Raw genomic sequence first — 23,871 nt, forward strand, 5'->3', positions numbered from 1 at the left:
TTTTTGGATCTCGACCTGGCGCCCTTTGCAGGCATGCCATGACCTTGGTAGCTCTTGCCCCTCGAGGTTGGACACTTTGTAGTAACCTTTCCCCAGTTCTTCTGAACAACTTGGTATGATCCTTTTCAGTTGGCTACTAGCTTCTCTTCTCCTGACCGACCTATTCTGATGTCATTTCAGATTAGGATGAGATCGTCGTTGCTATGTTACCTTCTGATTGTATCTTGAGGCAATTTGACATTTTAACACCTCTTCCTTGGTCCGAGCTCTTTCTCAGATTTCTGGAAGTAGGTCGAGTTCTTCCTTTTGAAGTTGGGAGTTGGCCTCTTCACTGTTGTGGATCAGTCTGGGTGATCCTTCTTCGACCTCACTGGGATCATTGCCTCCATTTTGTAAGCTAATCGGAAAGGTGATTTCTTTGTGGTGGAGTGTGGAGTTGTCCGATATGCCCATAGGACTTGTGGGAGCTCTTCAACCCAAGCTCCCTTTTGATCTGAAGAACTTTGGTTCTTTCTGCAAAAAGTTTGCGTATTCGCCTTTGAGGAGAATGTGTGCTTTGCTTAGGATTTGGTTGCTGTTCCTGTTTCTTTTCATTGTTGCCTGACTCCCTTTGTACAAAAGTTCTAGCTTTTGTTTTGACCTTTTGTTTGAGAGGTGTTCGGACTGTTTAGGTATAGATTGTCGGCTTCTCTTCTCTGTGTTCTTGCCCTGTTGTTGCCTCCAAAGGGTGCCCCTGGACTTTCGTGTGAGTCTTGGGGTTTCTCTTTTACTGTTGTATCTGATATCTGATGTTTTGATGTTATTGTCCGAGTTGTTTCCTTATTTGTCCGAGTTGTTTGGTAATAACCCCATGGTTGACCTATGTCTTTTTGAAAAAATATTGCTGAGATGTCTACTAAGATCCCGGACGGCATGTCTGATTGACTGGATTCCATAGTTTTAATGCGTGTTACTGTGGCTGACCCTGAGTACTGTGTGCGACTTAGGAGGTTCTGTAGAATTTGTAGGGATAGGGATGAGGAGAAGAATTTTGAGCTGGTGTCGCTAGACCCTGAGGAGAGGGTTTGTTTTCCTTCCTTGTTGTGGTCTTGTAATGTAGCCTGGATGAGGCTTCTGTTATTACCCCCTGGTTTGGTGTTGGCTAGTTTTGAAAATGCATCAGCTCGGGCATTCTGCTCCCGAGGTATGTGTCGGACTTCATTTTCCTCGAAATGTCTGAGCTATTTTCTATTTTTGTCCAGGGTCCCCCGAATTGTCTGAGCTGTTCTCTGGTTTTGTCCAGGGTCTCCCGAATTACCCGAGGTGTTTTTTCATGGTGGGATCCTTAGCTTGGATGCTCCCTTCTATTTGTGAGGTGACTACTTGTGAATCACTGGACATGGTAAGCTCCTACCTTCCTAGCTAGCCTTAAACCAGCCAGTAGTGCCTCGTATTCAGCTTGGTCATTTAGCTTGATTTGGCTTCCCTGATCACTTTCTATAATTATGCCTGCACCACTCCCGGTTTTGTTTGAAGAGTCGTCCATGTAGGGTTTCCATTTTGTAGGATTTCCCGGGGTGTCAGTGTACTCTGTATTAAAGTCGGCCAGATACTGTGATTTGATGGCTGTCTGAGCTTTATGTCGAAGATCGATTTTGGATAACTTGACTGCCTACTGTAGAATTCTTCCTGCTAAGTCTGTTTTCTGTAGGATGCCTTCTATGGGCTGGTTGGTTCGAACTCTGATAGTGTGAGCTTGAAAGTATGGGTGGAGTCATCGAGAGGTGAGTATGAAGGTGTAGGCAAATTGCTCTATCTCTTGATAGTTTAGTTCGGCCCCTTGTAGAGCCTTGATGATGAAGTAGACGGGTTGTTGTCCACTTTTGTCTTCTTTAACTAGTGATGAGGCTATTGCCAGACTTTCCACTACGAGGTATAATATGAGCTTTTCACTTTCCCTTGGTTGGGTAAGAATGGGTGGTTGCCCCAAGAATTTTCAAAATCTCGGAAGGCTTGTTTGCACCCCGTAGTCCTATTCAAACCTCTCTCCCTTCCTTAATATACCTCTTTGAGGTGTCCTTTGCGAGATGATTTAGAGATCCTTCCTCCTGCGAATCCTCCATGAACATGTCTCTCAGGGGTGTGAGGTGGACCTTCAACTCGTTCGACCTCTTTGGTGTGAGGTTGACCTTCAACTTGTCCGACCACTTTGGTGTGAGATGGACCTTCAACTTTGTCCGACCCCTTTGGTGTGAGGTGACCTTCAACGCGTCCGACCTCTTTGATGTGAGGTGGACCTTCAACGCGTCCAACTTCTTTGGTGTGAGGTGGACCTTCAACTCGTCCGACCTCTTTGGTGTGAGGTGGACCTTCAATGCGTCCGATCTCTTTGGTGTGAGGTGGACCTTCAACGCGTCCGACCTCTTTTGTTTTTGATTGGGCGAGTTGATGGGATCTTCTCAGTGTTTCATATTTCTCGATAGACATCCACAACAGACACCCGAAGGGGGTGTAATTGTGGTATTTTCTAGGCTTCTCTCCATGTTGATCTTCTTTTTTCTTGGACTCTTTATCCTTATCCCGAGAGGAGTAGGAATGTTTGGTTTTTGAGATCTCTCCTAGTCGAGAGTTTTCCTCCATGTTGATGTACTTCTCTACTCGTTCTTGTACCTCATTTAGAGATGTTTGGGTGCTTCCTGGATATAGAGTGGCTAAAAGGTCCTTCTCGTAGACCATTGATGAGGCCCCTGATAACTGCTTCTGTTGGCAGACTTTGTATGCCCATACATGTTTTGTTGAATCTTTCCATGTTATTGCGAAGGCTCTCTCGATCTCCTTGCTTGATCCCTAATAGGCTCGGTGCGTGTTTGGCTTTGTCCTTCTGGATGGAGAATAATGGATTGCATCTGAGGCCTCCGTGAAATATATCCTGCTTCTTAAATTGCTAAGATGATGGCTTGGATCTGATGTGCCGTCGTACGGGATCATGTCTGGAGCTTTGAAGTCCTTTGGGACCTTTAGCTTTCATGATCTCTTTGGTGAATGGATCTTGGTCCTTGCAGGAGCTATCCTCATGAGAGGATCGATTAGCTTTGGCCTTGAGATCGGCTTTGAGTTTTAGGAGTTTGTCCTCCATTTCCCGGCGTCGCTTTATCTCCCTTTGTAGGTCTTTCTCAGCCTCTCGTTGATGTAGGGCTTCTTCTTCCAGTTGTTTTAAACGTTCTTGAAGCGCCTCCATGGCTCTCGCATTTGGAGAATCCTTTTCGTTGTTAAGTTGAGGAGTATCCTTTGGTGTAGTGTCCGCGTTTTTGTGCGGCGTTCTATCCTCTAGATCTGAATCATGGTCGTTGTCATGGTTGTCCGCCATGGTGGTGGGATGACTTCCAAGTTCCCCGGCAACAGCGCCAATGTTCCGAGGGTTACCTGAAACTGGAGGTCGATCTCGGACGAGATCTTCTGTACTGGTCGGTGCTAACGCGTCCGGCTGGTGGGAGATGGCCGGAGCTGTCGTGTCCGACTTGTTGGACTGGCTGTACTGCTGATCCTTCATCACCGGAAAGTGGGGGTACCTGCAAGAGACTCCGATGCTTAAGTTAGCATGGGTATTAAACAGGTTTTGAGTAGAATCAGAGTATGAGTTATACCTGGGTGCTCCAGTGTATTTATAATGGTGAGGAGTGACCTCTCTGGAGATTAGATAGTTATCTTATCTTATCTTATCTTATCTTTGAGTGAAGTCATCTTATCTTTAGGGAAACCGCCTTTATCTTTCTAGGCTTTGGCTGCCTTTAGATTTGGCTGTGTTCCTTTATTTTGGGCCTGCTTTGGGCTCCTTTGGCGATTTGGCCGAGCTCTTTGAGAAGAGGTCGGATAGTCTGACCTGAAGAGGTCGGTCGGCTTGTCGCTAAACATCCCGGGTCGGACAGCCTGACCCAGGGTATGAACAGTAACCGTACCCAAAAGTGAATTTCCAAAACCATGCAACTGCATCACTTTTTGAAATGACATGAAAAGACCTGACCTCATAAAAGAAAAAAATTTTTGATTTGAAGAATTAAAACAGGAAATTAATTTTAAATTTTGAAAAACCAAAAAATCAAACTGAAATTATTTTTGGATCAAAAACATTAAATGAAAAATCCTTTTTTCAAAAAAAATTAAGCACACGGCCCACCAAAAACAACAACAAAAAATGTAACATTCATATATGGGCCTAGAGATGGTTGGATTTAAGGAAACACATTGGACCACTCTAGATCTGATTTTGGGGTTGGCCCAGATTAACTTTCACTTGAAACAAGCTCAGATCACGCTGATTTGAAGGAAACGTTCATCACCTGCCCAGAATTGTCTCATACCTGTTTATGAGACAAAAAGCTCCAGCAAATATATCAGCATTTTTCAAATAGGGAATCATAACTCAAAATTCCTAGACAAGTCCTAAGCATGCAGAATCTATCCTCAGCTAATGGTTTTGTGAAAATATCTGCTAATTGCTCCTCAGATTTAACAAATTGAATACTAATATCCCCCTTTTGGACATGTTCTCTTATTGAGTGAAATTTCACTTCAATATGCTTAGTCCTAGAATGCAAAACTGGATTTTTAGAAATATTGATGGCACTCATATTATCACACATCAAAGGAATATTTTCAGCATTTAATTTGTAATCAGCAAGCTGTGTTTTTAACCATAAAAGCTGAGAACAACAAGAAGAAGCAGCTATATACTCAGTCTCTGCAGTGGATAAGGCCACTGTTGGTTGCTTCTTACTTGACCAAACATTTAAGGACTTTCCAAAAAAAAAAAACAACATAGGCCTGAAGTGCTCCTTCTATCAACTCTATCACCAGCAAAATCTGCATCACAATAACCAACTATAGAAAAATCATCAATCTTAGGATACCAAAGACCAAGATTGGATGTGCCATGAACATATCTAATAATCCTTTTAACTGCTGAAAGATGTGACTCTTTAGGTTTGGATTGGAACCTATAACACAATTCAACACTTTGCACAATGTCGGGTCTAGAGGAGGTTAAGTACATAAGAGAACCAATCATTCCTCTATACCTAGTCTCATCTACATCTTTCTCAGTTTCTTCCTTATCTAATTTAGAATTAGGGTGCATGGGAGTTCCCATGGGTTTGGCATTTTCCATACCAAATTTCTTAACTAATTCCTTGGCATACTTCTCTTGATGAATGAAAATACCATTTTCAGTTTGTTTAATTTGTAGCCCAAGGAAAAAATTAAGTTCACCCATCATACTCATGTCAAATTCACTTGTCATGAGTTTTCCAAATTCATAACAAAGGGATTCATTTGCTGATCCAAAAATAATGTCATCAACATATATTTGGACTAGAATAAAAAAATCATTAGAATTCTTAATAAATAGAGTTGTGTCTGTAGTGCCTCTTTGAAAACCATTTTTCAAAAGAAAAGAGCTAAATCTCTCATACCAAGCTCTAGGAGCTTGTCTTAAACCATAGAGAGCTTTAGATAATTTGAAAACATGACCAGAATGCTCTTTATTTTCAAAACCAGGTGGCTGCTCCACATACACTTCTCTATCTATCACACCATTTAAAAATGCACATTTCACATCCATTTGATATAATTTAAAACCACAAAATGCAGCATAGGCTAAGAGAAGTCTTATGGCTTCCATCCGGGCAACAGGGGCAAAGGATTCATCAAAGCCTATTCCTTCTTCTTGGTCATATGCTTGTGCCATAAGCCTTGCCTTGTTTCTTGCAATGCTGCCATCTTCTCCTAACTTGTTCCGAAATATTCACTTGGTGCCGATCACTTTCTTTCCACTCGGCCTTGGAACCAAAGTCCACACTTGGTTCTTCTCAAACTCAAGAAGCTCATCCTCCATTACTTTAACCCAAGAAGGGTCACTGAGGGCTTCCTTGACATTTTGAGGCTCTATTTGTGAGAGAAGGGCAATGTTTGATCCTTCATTTGCCTTTCTAGTGGATGACCGAGTTCTAACCCCTTGTAAGATGTCCCCAATGACAAATTCCTCTGGATAAATTTTCAAGGATCTCCATTCACGAGGTCTGGTGGACTTGGAGGCAGATTCAGTTACCAAGGGATTTTGGGTGCTGCTGTCTTCAGGATCTCCCTCAGATTCATGAGACAAAATGGAACTGTCTCTCGAATTTTTTGCAACTGCAGTTTCTGGATCAGGTTGAGCAGAATTTCCATTTTCTTGATTTTGTCCAGTTTCAATTTCCTTTTGAGCTTGATTTTCTGTATCACAATCTTCTAAAAAGCTTTGCACCAAGTTAGTATCACAAAATGTAACATGTATGGACTCCTCAATAATCCTAGCATCTTGATGATAAACCCTATATGCTTTACTAGTTGTGGAATATCCTACAAACAAACACTCATAAGCATTTGGATCAAATTTACCCAAATTATCCTTGTTATTTAAAACAAAACATTTGCATCCAAAGATGTGTAAGTAGTCTAAGTTTGGTGGGTAGCCTTTCCAAAGTTCATAAGGGGTTTTCTTCAAAAATTTCCTTATGATTGTTCTATTCAAAATGTGGTAAGCCGTGTTAACTGCTTCAGCCCAAAGGAATTTTGGAACATTACTCTCACAAAGTATAGCTCTTGTCATCTCTTGTATGCTTCTATTTCTTCTTTCCACAACACCATTTTGTTGTGGTGTTCTTGGACAAGAGAAGTTGTGAGATATTCCGAATTCCTCACAAAAGGATTCAAATAAATTATTTTCAAATTCAGTTCCATGATCACCCCTTATAGAGGAGATTTTTAAATCCTTTTCATTTTGAATTTTCTTGCAAAAAGGTTCAAAGGCCGAAAAGGCTTCATTTTTGTGTGCAAGAAATAAAACCCAACCAAACCTAGTATAGTCATCCACAATTACTAAACCATAATGTTTACCACCTAGGCTTTGAGTTCTTGTTGGATCAAATAAATCAATGTGTAGCAACTCAAGTGGTCTTTTAGTAGAGATGTCTTCCTTTGGTTTAAAAGAACTTTTTGTTTGTTTTCCCATTTGGCAAGCATCACAAGTGATGTCTTTGTCAAACTTTATCAACGGAAGACCTCTTACTAATTCTTTCTTTACAAGTTTGTTTATTTGAAACATACTTGTATGGCCCAATCTCTTGTGCCATAATCACTTTTCAGATTCTTTAGAGTAAAGACAAGCTACATTTTGATCCTTTAATTCATCAAGAGTAAGTCCATACATATTATTAAAACGCTTGGCAACAAACATTACTTCATTTGTCTTTTCATTTACAACATAGCATTCAGATCTTTTGAAAGTCAATAAATATCCTAAATCACATAGCTGACTTATACTCAAAAGATTATGTTTCAAACCACATACCAAAAGTACATCATCAATGAAAGTAGATTGCTCATTACCTACTTTTCCAACAGCAATGATTTTACCTTTACCATCATCTCCAAAGGTCACGAAACCTCCATCATACTTGTTTAGTTTGATGAAGTAGGTTGACCTTCCAGTCATGTGCCTTGAACATCCACTATCCATGTACCACATGTCCTTTTTGTTCTTGGATGCTAGGCAAATCTGCATGAAGAGTTTCAAGTAGCCTTAGGTATCCAAATTAATTTGGATCCTTTGAAGTTAATCCATCTTGGTTGCCCAAGTGCATTGAAATCACAAACAACATTGTAAACTTTGTTTCCTACAACTCTCTTTTCAATGAAGCATTGTGCATATGAGTGACCAAATTTCTTGCAATTAACACAATGATTTTTTGATGTGTGTTGCTGAAATTGAGGTGAGTTATATTGCTTGAAGTGATTAAATGGTTGAAATTTTCTGGTTTTTGGAGGAGATGGATTTCTTTTTACAAACTGATTTTTGTTACAATTATTCCTCTTTGCAAAAATATTTTCACCAGAATTTTTGAAACTCTTTGGATTTTTTGAAAATGAGGTTTTGTTGTAGAAAATTGGTTTCTTGAAAGCAGCTTCATTTTTCAAAATGTAACCCAGACCTGGCCTGTTTGAAGTAGGTTCGGTTCTTGGTGAAGGTTCAGTTTCGCTTGTGTGAACTTCATCAAATTTCTCCTCAAGTGTGGAAACATACCCAATATCATATTTGTTAGATGTGTTTTTTGTATTTGATGAAGAAGCCATAAACTTTATAGAGGAAATATTTGAAACTGCATCTTTCTTGGCTATGTAGCCTAAACCAGATTTTTCAAACAATGGTCTTTGACTTGCAAGTAATTTGTCCAAGTTACTTGAACCTTGAGCAAATTTTGCTAAGTCACCATTCAGCCTTTTAATCATATCATTTAATCTTTCATTTTCAGCAATTAACTCATGAGAAGGATCCATGATGTGCTTTCCTTTTAATTTTTCAAGTTCAGATTTTAAAAATCTGTTTTCTTCAACAATGTCCAAAGCACATTCAGTTTCCTTTACTTTTTCTTTTAAAAAATTATTTTTAGCTCTTAACACATCTCTTTTAGATCTGCACTCATTGTATTTATCTAGCAGTTTTGATGTATTTAAGATGAGATCATCAATAATAGCATGTAAATCATCTATGGTTAAATCAAAGTAATTTACCTCATCAAGATTGTTGTTTCCAGCCATGAAACAATCTTTGTCTTCACCTTCAGATTCTTCTTCTTCATTTGAGTCATTTTCAAGATCCTCCCAAGCTGCCATGAGTACTTTCTTCCTTTCCTTCTTTCCTTTGTCCTCCTTCTTGAGCTTTGGACAGTTTAGCTTGAAGTGTCCAGCCTCCTTACAGTGATGGCACATCACCTTGCTTAGGTCGAACTTGTGGTCCTTTGAACTTGAGCCCTTGTATTTGCCCTTGTTCTTCATCATCCTTCTAAATCTCCTAGCAAAAAACAAAAGCTCATCATCTGAAATACCATCACTAGACTCACTCTCTTTCGATTCTATTTGAGACTTGAGGGCTATTCCCTTTTTCTTTGAGTCTGTGTTTGTGTGTGTGGCTTCATAGGTAAGGAGTTTTCCTCTCAGATCATCATAGGTTATGGGACTTATGTTGTTGCTCTCGGTTAGGACAGTAGCAGTGTTTTCCCATTCTTTTGTGAGGCTTCTAAGGAATTTTCTCACCAAGGTTTGTTCTGCATAGTTTGTACCCATAGCATCAAGGTTGTTGATTATGATTGAGAATCTCTCAAATGCTTCATCAATGCTTTCTCCATCCTTCATGCTGACCATCTCGTACTCTTTTCGCAGCATATCAATCCTCGTTTCTTTGACTTGTTTAGTGCCTTCGTGTATAACCTGGAGTTTTTCCCAGATTTCTTTAGCTGTCTTGCATCTAGACACCTTCCGGTACTCTTCAAAGCTGATAGCACAGTGAAGAAGGTTGATTGCTTTAGCATTCAGCTCTATCTTCTTCTTGTCATCTTCGTTTCACTCAGCTTTTTCTTTTGGAGTCACCACTCCATCAGCACTTGTTTTTGTTGGGATCTTGGGACCGCTCACAACAATTTTCCATATGTTGTAGTCAATAGATTGGATGAAGATCCTTATCCTTTCTTTCCAGTAGGAATAGTTCTTCCCGTTGAAGAAAGGTGGCCGGTTGTTTGATTGGCCTTCAGTGAGGGTGTAGGCAACTGTGATTGTGCCCAAGTTGTTCGCCATTGGATCTTTGCTCCAAGCGGTTAAGCTTGATTCTTGACACCTTAGCTCTTGATACCAATTGAAGGTTGTGGTAGGCTTAGAGAAGGGGGGTTGAATCTATGCCTTCCTTTTTGTAGCTGTTATAACCCTTTTAAACAAAACTTTCAATTCTGATTCTGTTTGTACTCAGCAGCAGAAATTTATGAGACAATTTATTTTTGTCTCATGAATATCAGAAAAACATAACACAGCAGAGAAGAGAAAAGCTAACACCAGCATATATCCTGGTTCGGTTGCCTTGTGCTATGCAACCTACGTCTAGTCTCCTCCACAACAATGGAGGAATTTCCACTATAGTTAAAAGTATTACATACACCAATTTCACACTCAAGTTCTAACCTAACTTGACATTGGCTATGCTAACACCTAACTATTCACTCTTAGTGCTAACCCAACTAAGAAAGGGATACCAAACATGTACAAGATACAAGATACTTAACCAACCTAAAGAAATCAGAAAATAACTCTAGGCTTTTCTCTCAAGTGTATCACTCAGCCTTTTTCCACTCATGAATTTTACTTGAGCTTTCTCACAATGCCTTTTCTCACAAGAAATTACAGAAAGATAAACATAGAAAAGTACATACAATCAGTAAAACATGAAGGAGATTGAATTCATCAACAGCCTTTGTGCTATGCGAAAACCAGATTAGCAAGCCTCTGATTCAGTTCTTCATACTGGCGGAATGCACCTTTGGTTTGGTTACACTGTCCAGTTAGTTAAACTTTCTCATAGAACACTTCTCAGAACAAAACCTCAATGCTCTAGTTTTCTCTCCTTGCTTTCTGAATGAACAGCAAACTTCTTTTATCTCCTTGCCAGTTCCTTGGTCCTTCTTCCAAGGTCAACACCTTGAGCCTTGAGCTTCACCAACCCACAGATTCACTTTTTCACCTTAATCCCCAGATTTGAAACTTTGCCTCTGACTTCTTCATCTTGACCGAAAGCCATAAAACAACAACCATAGAAATCTTCCAATGGTCAACTTAATCTTACCCCTTGAAAACCAACTTGGTCCCCAAGTCATGTTTAAGACCGTGGATACACAGCAGAGAAGAGCAGAAGCTATCTTTCCTTTGTATCCCATTTCGGATAGAGCAGAGAGTTGGGAAGAAGAGATGAAGATCTGATGCATACAAGAGAAAATGGGTTACCTTTAACCTAAGCTTGATTTGGTTTGAACTGTGTGATTTGAAATTTGCCTTTCAAGCTTAATCTTTCTCTTTCTTGCTTCTTTGGTGATAAGCTTATTGAAGAAGCTTTCTCTTTCTCTTTCTTACTTTTCTGAAACTCTGATTTGACTTAGACACAAGAGAGAAGAATGTTGCTTTGGTTGGAGCAAGATGGGGGGAATCACTTTTCTGAAATCAGATCGGGCTTGGATCGGGTAGTGATGTGCTTGGCCCGTTTTGATTTCTTTGGCTTCTTTCTTTGTTTTTTCTTGGGCTCTTAATCTTGCTTTCAGCCCAACATCCTTGCTGATTGCTTTTTCATTTCATTTGGGTTATTGAATTTTGGCCTACAATAATAAACAATTAGTAATAAGTAATTATAAATAATCAACACTAACTATTTATTTTGCCCAAAAATAATGTTTGTCATCACTTAATTAATTTAGTTAATTTCTTAACTCAACAGCACCCAAACAAATCATAAATGTTGTTGCTTTGTATACGAAGGGAGAAGAAATGATCGAGACCCAAAATAAAGTATTCTTTTTCTTCTCTATCTCCACTATTCTTTATTTCTGACTTGTTTGGATACCAAAGGTAAATGACGTCATTTACTCATCATCCAGCGTGGCAAGAAGGGTGCCATCTCAGCACTCTGTTTGCCTAATCATCGCCGAAAAGAGTTGAGGAACCATTTTGGTGTTCGGACTTGAATCTGGAGGACTAAAGGTAATTTTAAATTTTGAGGACCAAATTGAATAATCGTGTGAATCTCAAGGACCAAAATGGGGATTTAGTCGATCGGCGAGAGATAATATAATTGTTATGCATTTCTATCCATTTTTTTTGTTCACGGTATCCCTAACTTGATAGGATAAGAACTAATCCGTCACAGATTTGAGCTCTATTTAAAGGTTTGCTACTAGCCAACGGATTGCTATATGCACAAGCAGAATTTAAATTCCTGACATTTACTTAAGCAAACGAGTGAGCTGACTACTCAACCAATCTAATTCTATTGTTGTTATTTGTTAAATTACTGTTATGTGTTCAAACCACTTCAGACGAGATTCTATCTTCTCTGTTAAGGGTCTCTTCGGATCCCTTACGGCCCAAGTTGAGTATACGAGAGAAACCAGCTTTCGACTATATAAGAGAAACCAAATGAGAAAATATAAAATGAGAAGACATTATATCTAACTCAAAACTTTAACCATTAGATCAATTAATCATCGTCTCTGATACGGGGAGCTCTCAAAACTGCTGGAAAGAAACCAAGTAAGAGAACACAAAATGAGAAGACGCCACATTCAACTCAAAATCTTAAGATATCAAATTAATGAGTCTCTCATTTTATAAAATTCTCACTTCTTACTTTCTTTAATGTGAGACTAATTCATTAATTTTCTCACACTTGCTATTTAAATCAAATTTAAAAGATTCTAAAAGCTTCATAATAATCCCCCTAAATCTGAAATTCAGAACCGACCTCAACTATTAATATATAAAGGGAGCCTTTGGCTCTCTCAAGTAAGAACATACACCCTTACCTTTTTTATACTTCTTTGATCCGTTTTTATTTTAGCGTTGGAAATTTCCACCTCTGTTCCAATCTTGCTGACCATCCATTTACACGAGTTGAGAGGTTCTCAACTCCATCAGATCAACTCACATATAACACATTACTTATCGAAATTTCTTTCGAAGTAGAGGAAATATATATAAAATACAAAAACAATATATCATTTCATCAAGTTCGTGGTGGAATCATTATGTCCCCAAAGGTATAAGAACATATAAATTGTGTTTGCTCGGTTGCTATATATACACAGAAGGATTCCTAAAAAGTACAGAGAGAAATATATGAACAACGTTTTGATCACTTTCTATGTATTCATAAGACTAGCAAAGAATCCAAGAGAAAGCATTCTAAGTTGTTGACACTCCATAAAATTGTATACTAATAAACTAATTAAATTTATGTGTATAGGGACATTATAACAATTGCTTTTAGTGGGGATCCTATATTATATATATATATATATATATATATATATATATATATATATATATATATATATATATATATAGATAGGTGAATTCTACCTAATTCCCTCTAAAATAACATGTAAGTTACCCTTCATGACGTGTCACACTTTATATATATATAACAGGTTCTAGTTTTGGATCATACAATAATATATGGTATACTAAGTTGATATGCATAGAAATCATGAAACCTAATGTTTAAGCCTCATATCCAGGATTATTCAATCCTTAGAAATGATGCATATGCAACAGGTTTTATGGCTAGTTCTCTAACCTCTGAAAGATAAACTTAGACAAGACTAAGTAGACTCTTGATCGTTGAATATATCCGAGAATTTTTACCCATAACAAAGAAAAAATGATATGTATTGATTAACGAGTAAAACTCCCTTTGGATCCCTATTCTTTTATAATTTAGATAACTCGCATCTTAATAATTAAAAAATGACAATCTGTCACTTATCCTTCTTTTTCATTAAACGCATGAGTCCTTGTGTGAAAATTTTTGACAAAAAATACGAAAATTGTTTAGGTGTGATATAACTTATATGACTTGGTCTTCATTAATCCTACATGAATGATAATTATTTGATTGAGACGATTTAACTCTTACATAATTATCAAAACAATATCTCAATCAAATAGTTATCATCTCTCTACAAAGTTATTTTGATGACTGTTTAGGTAATAAACAATTCAATAAAATGATTATCATCTACGTAAGACAGGTAATGCTAGATCATACAAGCTAACATCATATGTAAATATTATCTATTAATTTTTGTTAGAATCTTTCCTAAAAGAGTTCATGCGTTTAATAAAAAAAAAAAAAGATATGATGCAAATTATCACTTTTTAATTCTTAAGATGCAGATTGTCTAAATTAAAAAAAAAAAGATAGATACGAGAAAGGAATTCTACTGTAGATTAAATTAAAGGGTCAGTAGAACAATTGCTTTTGGTATGCGTCACGCGTGGGTTCATCCTTGTTCTTATTGAACACACATTGTTACATATTGAATACAATCTTTATACTTAGTACTTAGTCTAGGTAAAAAGGTTCAAACAATTCCAAAACTGGAAATGAACACTAAAGTAGTCAAAATAAAAGATTGAGAAATATATGAGTGCAATGGAATTTTAGGCAATGAGGTAGTAGACATGAATTAACATGTCGTATATTATACATGTTGGTCAAAGGTTTTAACATGCTATGTTGATATTACATTCCTCAATTTTAATATATGAACCAATAAGGAATGCCAACATCACACGCTTGCTAGAAGCGTGGTTTAGAAGTTGCTGTATACATATACCATGGCATGCATAAGACACAATAATCATTTATGTTGCCTTAGCTGGCTAGCATTAGCATGCATATATATATGTATTCTTTAATTTGCTCTTAAAATGCTTCCTAAATAGCATTTTTTACACAGCTTCTTCACACGGATCTTTAATCATTAGAGTTTTCAGCTAAGCCTAAAGGGGATGATTTGATTTTGGTAGTTAGTGCATGAAAAATTTGATTGAATAGTTGGGTTAATTTGTTGGTGTATAGTGTGTTCCAATTAAACACATTATTTAGTTAAAATGACAAATAGTTGCAAAAACTTATTATTATTATTATTATTATTATTATTATTATTAGAGAAAATAACAAATAGATGCTTAACCTTTTAATCTGCAGACATTTAAGTCCTCGAAGATTTAATTTAAAAATACATTTAAGTCATTGACCTTTTCAAAACATGGACATGTTGATCCCTCGTGTTCACTTGGGTCTGTCAGATTTAACGAAAAAATCAAATGTAACTCCCGTTGTACTGACCTGATTGATACGGATGCATACATAAGAGAGTTTTTAAAATTGGATAAATTAGACTCAGAGATCGATATGTCCAGATTTTAAATAGGTCAAGGACTTAAATGTATTTTGAAATCCTCAAGGATTTAAATGTCCATAAACCAAAAGTCAGGGATCGATTTGTCCTTTTCTCTTATTATTATCATATGGATTGGACCTAAGATTTTGTAGATTCAATCTAAATGGAAAGTCTACTCGAATCCATTTTTAGTGGTTCATTCGTGAAGATAGGTCTTTAAATAAGGGTAATAGAAACCAAGTTGGATTAGTTTAATGGTTAGTTAACTAGTCCACTTAAGCAAGTGTTAAGGGATTCGAATCCTGTATTGTGCATGCAGTAACCCATTGACCAGCAGCGAACCCTTAAATGGAGCTCAAATTCACAATAGATTAGTGCTTGACCTATCAGATTTAGAAATATCACAGAAAACTAAAAATAAATAAATAAATAAGGATAATAGATGCTAAATCCGATCATCTTTTTTTTTAACTCCTTGTGTTATAAAGGTTGTCGAAGATTTTATCTGAATATTCCTTCTTAACAATCTTATAAGGTGGTAAATAAAAAACTCTATCTTGATATCTTACCTAATTAAACACATGAACACTGAACAACCAAAATTGAACTAAAATTTGGGCATTTGTAGCATTTTTTTAAAAGGAACTATTGAGACTTGAGTAACGGTGGAAAGAAAATATAAAATGAAAACAGAAGCTCCTTATCAATAAGTCCTAGATGTTTTCAGAAGTTGTGTAGTTTTAACTGAATAAATGTATCTCAAGTAAGTTGTAAGAAGAATGTTATAACTTTTCAGATGAATATTGTTTGTGAATGAGATTCCATGCAAAATACATACACTGAAGGCATGATGACCAAGTGAAAAGTCATCTAAAGCAAAATCAATTAACCATAAAAAAGATGGACGATGGTTAATAGAAATTATTGAATTTAAAAAATATATATATTCACAAGGGTGCATGCATGTATGTTTAATTGTTTATAATAGTTTTGTTTTATAAATCATCCCCCAACAATGGTGGTGAAGGCGTGCATCAACTTTGCTTATGATTGAGAAAAGGGAAAATGTCCAACAAAAGCAATACAAAGAAACCTACCTTTTACTCAACTTCCCCTCTTAAAATACAAAGTGTGAATGGACGTTTTTGAGTTGTCTAAATCTTTGTCTTTTCAGAGCTTTAATTTAATTTATTTTTTTAAACTTCTTAAAAGAATGCTGTTGCTTTGTTGAATTGTTTATATGGTAGTAATCAATTTATAGCTATATATTAATTACTTGCTAGTGATAACTTCAGTAGATTAGAGAAACTCAACTATTTGATCATATGAAAAGTTAACTAATAGATTAGAGAGTAAGATGCTATGGCATAGATCCCAATTTTGTATGATAAGTACTTTTTTTTCTTTCAATAATTAAAAAAGGTTGAGAATTTTAGTACACATTAGTAATCAACTTCATTAGAAAATGTCATCTTGATTTTTTTTAAGGTTTAATTACGCTGTAAATTTTAACATTCATAACTGTTCTAAGGATTTGATTACAAAAATGTACTCAGCATAAGGCCGTGACTAAAAATAAATTTAAAACTAGATATCTATTTGGAAATTAGATTAATTTACAAGCTAATTAAACTTCTTTTACATGACAAAAACATTCTAATTTATGGAAAATAAATTGAACAGCAAGAAGTTTTCTGAATGTGGTGGTGGGGTTTGAAGACAGATAATGTTAAGCAAGCATGTCTGACCCTCTATTCTCAGTCAATGACATGATTTGCAATACAAAATGTTGACAAGAAAGAAGAGAATACATAAAAATTAGAAAAAGGGTGTGTTGTTGAAACCTTCCCTACCAATACCATTGTGTTCATGTTGAATAATAACATTCCCCAACACCTTATTATCACCATCTCACGCTATATGAATCATGAAAGCTGACAAATATTAGAAATATAGGAAATTGAAGAAAGAAAGAAAAAAACTTGCATACCCTTTTGATACTTTTGGCCAATAAAATAAGTAACTCTACCTAAGAGAAGAATTCCACTCTTTTAAAAGGGCTTCATTTTCATTCCACCTCAAGCCTCCACCACAATTACTCATTCATGAAAATGGCAAACTTATTAGTCATCTCATTTATGCTTTGTCTAGGTATGTTATCTACTACTATCTACAATGTGAAACTCATTGCATGTGCAAGTTCCAATGGAGTACCAACAAGGTTGTATGATTTCAAGGTATAATTTTATAATCTCAAAGTGCTGATTGTAACACTATATTTAACTTGGTAATGGATTGCAAGGAATGACTTAAATGCAGCAAGTTAAACTTAGTGCATGATAATTAAATGGTGTATATCTAGCAGGGGTTATTCTGCAAAGATCTGTACCATTGAATTATTTTGGTGTATGATACACCAAGTTTATCTTGGTGCATAGTAGCATTGTCCTAGATTGCAATGTTTTCAATGCTGTTTTTTTTTTTTTTTTTTTTTTGCCACATGTGCAGGTACAAACTAAAAGAGTTACCAAACTTTGTAACACCAAGGATATTGTCACAATCAATGGCAAGTTTCCAGGACCTGTAGTTTATGCACAAGAAGATGATAGAATCATAGTCAAAGTTACCAATAAGACACCCTTCAATATCACAATTCACTGGTAATGCCATGCATTAAGTTGCTTTCAAAAGTATCAACATCATTCATCACTAACATATATTGAACTTACAAATGCTCAGGCATGGTATCCGGCAACAGTTATCGTGTTGGTACGATGGGCCGTCCTATATCACGCAGTGCCCGATTCAATCAGGACAAAGTTTCACCTATAATTTTACGGTGGCAAAGCAGAAGGGAACCTTCTTTTGGCATGCACATGTTTCTTGGCTAAGAGGCACAGTTTATGGTGCAATGGTTGTTTATCCTAAGGCCAATGTTCATTACCCTTTCAAGAATCCGTATCAAGAGCACATAATCTTATTAGGTAACTTACAAGATGCTCCTCCATTCCTTGGTTTTTGAATTCAGGTTGTTTCCTAGTTTCCTGTTCTCCATAATGTAATTCTGTTCTTTTTGGTTTTTCCAAAATATGGCAGGAGAATATTGGATAAAGGATCTCCAAGAAATTGAGCATTCAACTCTAGCAAGTGGAGGAGCTCCTCCTAGAGCAGATGCATTCACCATTAATGGTCATCCAGGCCCCAACTATAATTGCTCCACTAATGGTAATTAAGATGATAGAAGATAACAATTACTCCCATTGTTCACTTGAACAAAGTAGTACATTAAAAGATCAATGTATCTTAATACAATTTGCATATAAATACATTGGTCTTTTAATAATGAAATAGTTTTATCTAAGAGGAGACTTATTAAGAACAAAAGTAGTAACCATCATAGTTTTCTGTCTTACCTTTTCTTCCTCATAATTTCAGATGTCTATCAACTTGATGTGGTTCCTAGGAAGACATATTTGTTGAGGCTGATCAATGCTGGTTTAAACACTGAGAATTTCTTTGCCATTGCAAATCACAAACTAACAATTGTGGAAGCTGATGCTGAGTACACGAAGCCGTTCACCACGGACACGGTGATGTTAGGACCAGGCCAAACATTGAATGTCCTTGTCACTGCTGATCAACCCGTAGGGAAATACTCCATGGCTGTGGCGCCTTACAAATCAGGAAGAATTGTTCATTATCAAAACGTTTCAGCAATTGCTTGCTTAAACTATTTAGGAGCTGCATCTAATAGCTTATATTTGCCAGCTAAATTACCCAAACTCGACGATAAACTTGCCGTTAAGACAGTCATGGATGGATTAAGGAGCCTAAACCAAGTCGATGTCTTCAAAGAAATTGATAAAAACCTATTCATCACCATTGGATTGAATGTTCAAAAATGCCATTCAAAGACACCGAAGAAGAACTGCCAAGCCATGAATAACGGGGTGCTGGCAGCTTCGATGAACAACATAAGTTTTGTTAATCCGAATATTTCAATCCTGGAAGCATACTATAAGAATAAAAAAGGATCATATACCGAAGATTTTCCTGACAGACCATCTAAGTTCTACAACTTTGTCAATGGCGCACCTAATAACATTCCGCATGACACACAGTCATTGAATGGGACTAGAACAAAAGTCCTTGAGTATGGTAGCAAGGTGCAACTCATTTTCCAGGACACTGGAACAGTAAACATTGAGAACCACCCAATGCATTTCCATGGCCACAGTTTCTATGTTGTAGGCTATGGTACAGGAAATTATAACCCTCAAACTGCGAAATTCAACTTAGTCGATCCTCCGTACATGAGTACGATTGGAGTTCCGGTTGGTGGATGGGCAGCAATTCGCTTTGTCGCCAATAATCCAGGTAAAAATCCTTAGTGTATATTTCATTTCCCTGTTAAACAACAGGACTTATTGATTTCTTGAAATAACTTTGAAAATTTTCGCAGGCGTCTGGTATATGCATTGCCACATTGATATACACCAATCATGGGGGCTAGGCATGGTATTTATAGTTTACAACGGAAAAGGGGAATCCGAGTCCCTACCTTCTCCTCCAGCGGACCTGCCACAATGTTAGACAATCAATGGATCATAACAGATACTACCTCCATTTCAAAATAAATACCTTTTTTTTTTGCAATGATTTTTCAATGTACCAAAGTGAAAGTGATATTTATTTTAGAATGGAGGGTATAGCACTAACAGATGGCTAGGACCTTTTTTTCCCATTCAGGTGTTCTTTAGTCTGTAACTGTAATACATGTCAATGGTTCATTTGTTTTAAAAGTAAAAACATTGTGGATGTAAAGAAACAAAATGAATAGATAAAATGAAAATCTTTTTTGTCCCTTTAGTTTGAGTCTTATATGCTTATGCTTCATAATTTTAGAACAAAAACATAGAAATATGAATTGTAAATCAAAGTGATAAATAGTTATTCCACAAGATGTTATACACACGAAGCTAATTCCAATCCAATCTATAACGATTTGTATCAAGAACGTAGAGCATTAAACTTTTCAGAACCTTTACAGGCACAAATGCTGATCTATCGTATGTTGTATGATGAAAGTCTGACTGGAACATTCTGGTCAGTCCTGCCTCCTATACTCGAAACATGCAATGAATGGTCTAAAGTGAAGTCTAAATACGACAGTGAACTTGATTACGGGTTGACCCTTTCCATAACCCAGCTTTTGTCTGTGGCGGCACTAACAACTGTTTTGAAAGTGAGCCTCTGATTACTCTTCAGATTCAAGTAATCAACCTGTAAAATGGTTGAAGCAAAAGTGAATATGCAGAAACCAAAAGAAGGTACATATTAATGCTAGACAAGGAGAGATATAAATTATTTGTTATTACTACCTGATCTGGTTCTAGGATCAGCAGACAAAAAGCATCAACTGGACCTGTAGAAGGATCTAAAGATACTTCTGGCTGTGCTTGCTCTATTAGACGCGGAAGACCAGGGTTCGGCCCTAAATATTGTGACCTTGATCTCAGTGAATTCGCAAACCATGATTTCTCTCTTTGCTGCAGTATGAACTGATATATTCAGGGAACAACATAGCATTTTTTAAGAAAATTTCACAACAAGAACTACTTAACAAAGCACTTATAAAAACTTCTAAGCTTCTTTACATGGAGAATCTGTTTCCTGTCACATTGTCTAATAATTCTTTTGCAATAGGTACATAGGATCATCTGAACACACTCGATCTTGTAGATTGTAAAGGTTGTAGCTACTTAACAGAATTTGATTCAACAATAACCATAAAATTTCTCATCAAACCTGAAGTTTCAGTGGGTCAGGATTCGCTCCGTCAATGATATCTATGTTCCCATGTATCCGGAATTGCTCCCAAGAATCTGTGAAGTACCAGCATATCTGAAAACAAAAACAAAAATTAAAATAGAAATAAAGTACTGAGTCTCATATCACATTCCCCTGAACCTATACATAACAAAGTGAACTTCATATAAAGAAAAAAAAAATCACCTCAGCAGAGGGCCAACGCTTGAGCTCTTCAATCTGCATTATAGACAAGCCAATATGGAATTCCAAGTAAGTACCTACTTTACAATGAAAACCATAACAATTTTTTTTCTCATTGTTTGTTTTAATCCAAATTCAACTTAAAACAAACACGCTTTTAATCATGCCAATAACTATGCTAAGTAACATGATTAACATATATTCAAACCAGCTCAACCCTAGCAATCAAATTCCAAACAAAAACTCAATTTTTAGTTCCCAAACTGAAATTCAGTAACGGATATGCAGAGAACAAAAATGTAAAAAATTATTTTTTTGAAAAGAAAAAAAAATTAAAGAAGAAACCTTGCGATTGCGGGCATCAGTGTTGATTTGGATGTTATCAGTGTTGTCTTGGAATCCTCTGAAAAAAAGCAACAAAATAAAAATTACTAAAAAAAATAAAAATAAAAGGGAGCAAAGAGAAAGAGTGAAGAGAACCTGAAAACAACGGTGCGGTTGGAAGGTGTTCCGTTGGTTCCAACCGTTGCCTGAAATTCGTTCGCAACACATAGAATCCATGAATGTAGTAAGTAATGTTGAGTTTAACGCAGCGAAATTACAATCTTTTTGGTTTCAATTTTTGTAAAATAATAATTAAAAGGAAAATGGAGCTAGAAATGAAGTACGAGCTGAAAGAAAGTAGAGTGCTTGAGATGAGAGTTGGATTCAAGAGCGTTCAGAAGGAGCTGCTTCCATGCCACTGTCGCCATTTCCGATGATGATCCTTCTTTTTTTTTTTTTTCTCTTTTTTAGTTTTTTATTTTCTTTTTAAAATTTTTCGGTCTTAGGCTTTTAAGTTTTAACTCTGTTCTTGTTATAACCAAGTTGATTTAGTCCAGCAATTAATTTATGAAGAGTGAATTTTGTTTATTGTATGTAATAATTTACGAATTAGTTATTAATCTATTAAATTAAAAAATATTAAAATATCGTAAAAAATCAAAACTTATTATTATTATTAGAGTAAAGTATTAAATTGGTTCTTATGTTTCTGTTTTAATTCTTAAAGTTTAAAGTGTCTTATTTGAATAAAAAAAATTTCATTTAGCATCAATTTAGTACCACAGTGAGGTCAAAGTTAAATAATTAACGAAAGTTAAAAAATTTTGTCCTATATAACAACAGTACAAGAACAAAATCGATAATCTAGAGAACAAGTACAGGCTTAGGTACAAAATCAACTGTTGATGTATCAATACAATTATTTATCATTCTCTTTAATTCTATAGAAAATATTTTATTTATATTATAAGAAAAATAATAAATAAATGTATTGATGCATCAATGGTTAATTTTGTATCTCTGAAACTTGTACTTGTTCTCCAGATTACGTGGACATTCCATTAATTATTTAAGTTTGACCTCACGCTCACTGTGGGACTAAATTGATGCTAAATAAAACTCTTTTGGATTCAAATAGGACGCTTTAAACCTTAAGAACTAAAACAGAATTATGCCCAAACATAGAAACTAATTTAATACTTTATCCTTATTATTATTATTATTATTATTATTATTATTATTATTATTATTATTATTAAATGGTATTGCTAAGAATTAATATGGTAAAATCTTGGTAATTTAAAACTTTAAAGGGATTTAAGGTTACCTTGAAAATTTTATAGAAAATATATAAAGTTTTTGTTTTTTAATATATTTTTTATATATTTATTAAAATAAAATATTTAAAATCTTTTATTAAAAATAGTTTTAAGAGGACATTAGTTAAATCTTTTTTGTTTAATTTTCATATACACTCTATTACTCAAACACACAAATTCTCTCTAATTAAATATTTGAGGATTTGTTAATTAGTAGTATAACACGAGCAATATATATATGACTTAGGTAAATATGATTTTTTTATCCATTTTGATAAAAAAAATATGAATTTACTATTTTATATACATATAGTTTCGACATATTTTTTATATATTTTTTAGAATTAAAATTAATATAGATATTTTTGTTTTACCAAAAATAGAAAACTTCGAACCCACAATTTTTTAAGTAAATATAAAAAAATTATGTTATTTGAGTTATAATTTATTGATAAATTAATATAAATATTAATATAAATATAATTAATAAATTATATTGGCTGCTTGAGATTCAAATCTGTAACTAATCAATGAAATAGAAATTGGATTTGTTGATGAATTTAAAGAGTAAAATAATAAAAAACCTCTTTTCAAGTCTTGCTTGTATTTTTTATTGTATTTTAAAAGCACATTTTAATAGTATTATAAAAATAAATATTTGATTAAATTTTGTTTAAAAGATATTTTTATATTTTTAATATATTAAATAAAAAATTTAATAATTTTATATAATTATATTCTTAATATATCTTTTTATGACAAATTTTAACTAAACACTATATTAAAATTATAATATATATATATATATATATTAATAGTTAGATTCAATTTTAGAATTATTACCTTTTTGTTTTATTCGACGATTGTTCTATTGCAATTTAAGCATTATTTTTGTGTGTAGTCAAAATTATTTTTGTGCGTAGTCAACAATATTATATTTAAAATTCTTTATTATATTAGATAACTTTTAACAAAAATGAAACATGTAAGTGATGAAACAACCTTTTTTTTAATGAAATTAACATAAAACTATTTCTTTAGTGAAACAAAATATTTTGAGAAAACTTATATATATATATTGTATTGAAACGAGAAGAAAACTTGTATTTTTTTTTGTAGGAGAAAAGAACACTTTCTCTTTTTGTGGTATTAGAAAACTTGTTGTTTATTACTTTTAAAACATTTCATGGACATAGGGTTTTTCTTGGATAGCCTGCTACATAAGGCCTAATAAAAGAAGTAATTACAAGTCCAAAAGTAATATATATTGGGATCTTACACCCTGCTATAATAAGATGATCTTTGACAAAAACAAAAAATATTCAGTAGTGTTTAGCAAAGTCAACAAGAGGAGAGGTCCAATTCTACCGACCACTTTTTCCAAAAATAAATTTAAGAAAAAAAACTAGAGAACACAAGGTGATGGT

General features: G+C 35.1%; 2 protein-coding genes across 4 annotated transcripts; one reads left to right on the top strand and one right to left on the bottom strand.

The window, feature by feature from the left end:
• The first annotated feature begins 16,762 nt into the window (after positions 1 to 16,762).
• LOC112708072 (laccase-6-like) lies at positions 16,763 to 19,654 on the top strand. Its single transcript, XM_025760198.3, has 6 exons — positions 16,763 to 17,026; positions 17,298 to 17,449; positions 17,529 to 17,773; positions 17,886 to 18,014; positions 18,225 to 19,166; positions 19,252 to 19,654. Exons 1-6 carry the CDS (start codon positions 16,895 to 16,897, stop codon positions 19,380 to 19,382), a joined length of 1,731 nt encoding a protein of 576 aa, XP_025615983.1. The 5' UTR covers positions 16,763 to 16,894; the 3' UTR covers positions 19,383 to 19,654.
• LOC112708073 (pyridoxine/pyridoxamine 5'-phosphate oxidase 2) lies at positions 18,672 to 21,660 on the bottom strand. 3 transcript variants are annotated; one of them, XR_011864985.1, is made up of 8 exons: positions 21,470 to 21,660; positions 21,282 to 21,331; positions 21,147 to 21,204; positions 20,805 to 20,837; positions 20,598 to 20,693; positions 20,171 to 20,338; positions 19,832 to 20,072; positions 18,672 to 19,367 (listed from the first exon to the last, which is right to left on the bottom strand). XR_011864985.1 is itself a non-coding variant. In XM_025760201.3 (7 exons), exons 1-7 carry the CDS (start codon positions 21,551 to 21,553, stop codon positions 19,971 to 19,973), a joined length of 591 nt encoding a protein of 196 aa, XP_025615986.1. In that variant the 5' UTR covers positions 21,554 to 21,660; the 3' UTR covers positions 19,689 to 19,970. The 3 variants fall into 3 exon arrangements, 2 of the variants coding, with proteins under 2 accessions (XP_025615986.1, XP_025615985.1); XM_025760201.3 differs by lacking the exon at positions 18,672 to 19,367 and having other exon boundaries at positions 19,689 to 20,072; XM_025760200.3 differs by lacking the exon at positions 18,672 to 19,367 and having other exon boundaries at positions 19,689 to 20,072; positions 20,171 to 20,350; positions 21,470 to 21,637.
• Between the last annotated feature and the right edge of the window lie 2,211 nt (positions 21,661 to 23,871).

The sequence above is a fragment of the Arachis hypogaea genome, chromosome 8, assembly GCF_003086295.3.
Source record: "Arachis hypogaea cultivar Tifrunner chromosome 8, arahy.Tifrunner.gnm2.J5K5, whole genome shotgun sequence".
NCBI classification, from domain to species: Eukaryota; Viridiplantae; Streptophyta; class Magnoliopsida; order Fabales; family Fabaceae; genus Arachis; species Arachis hypogaea.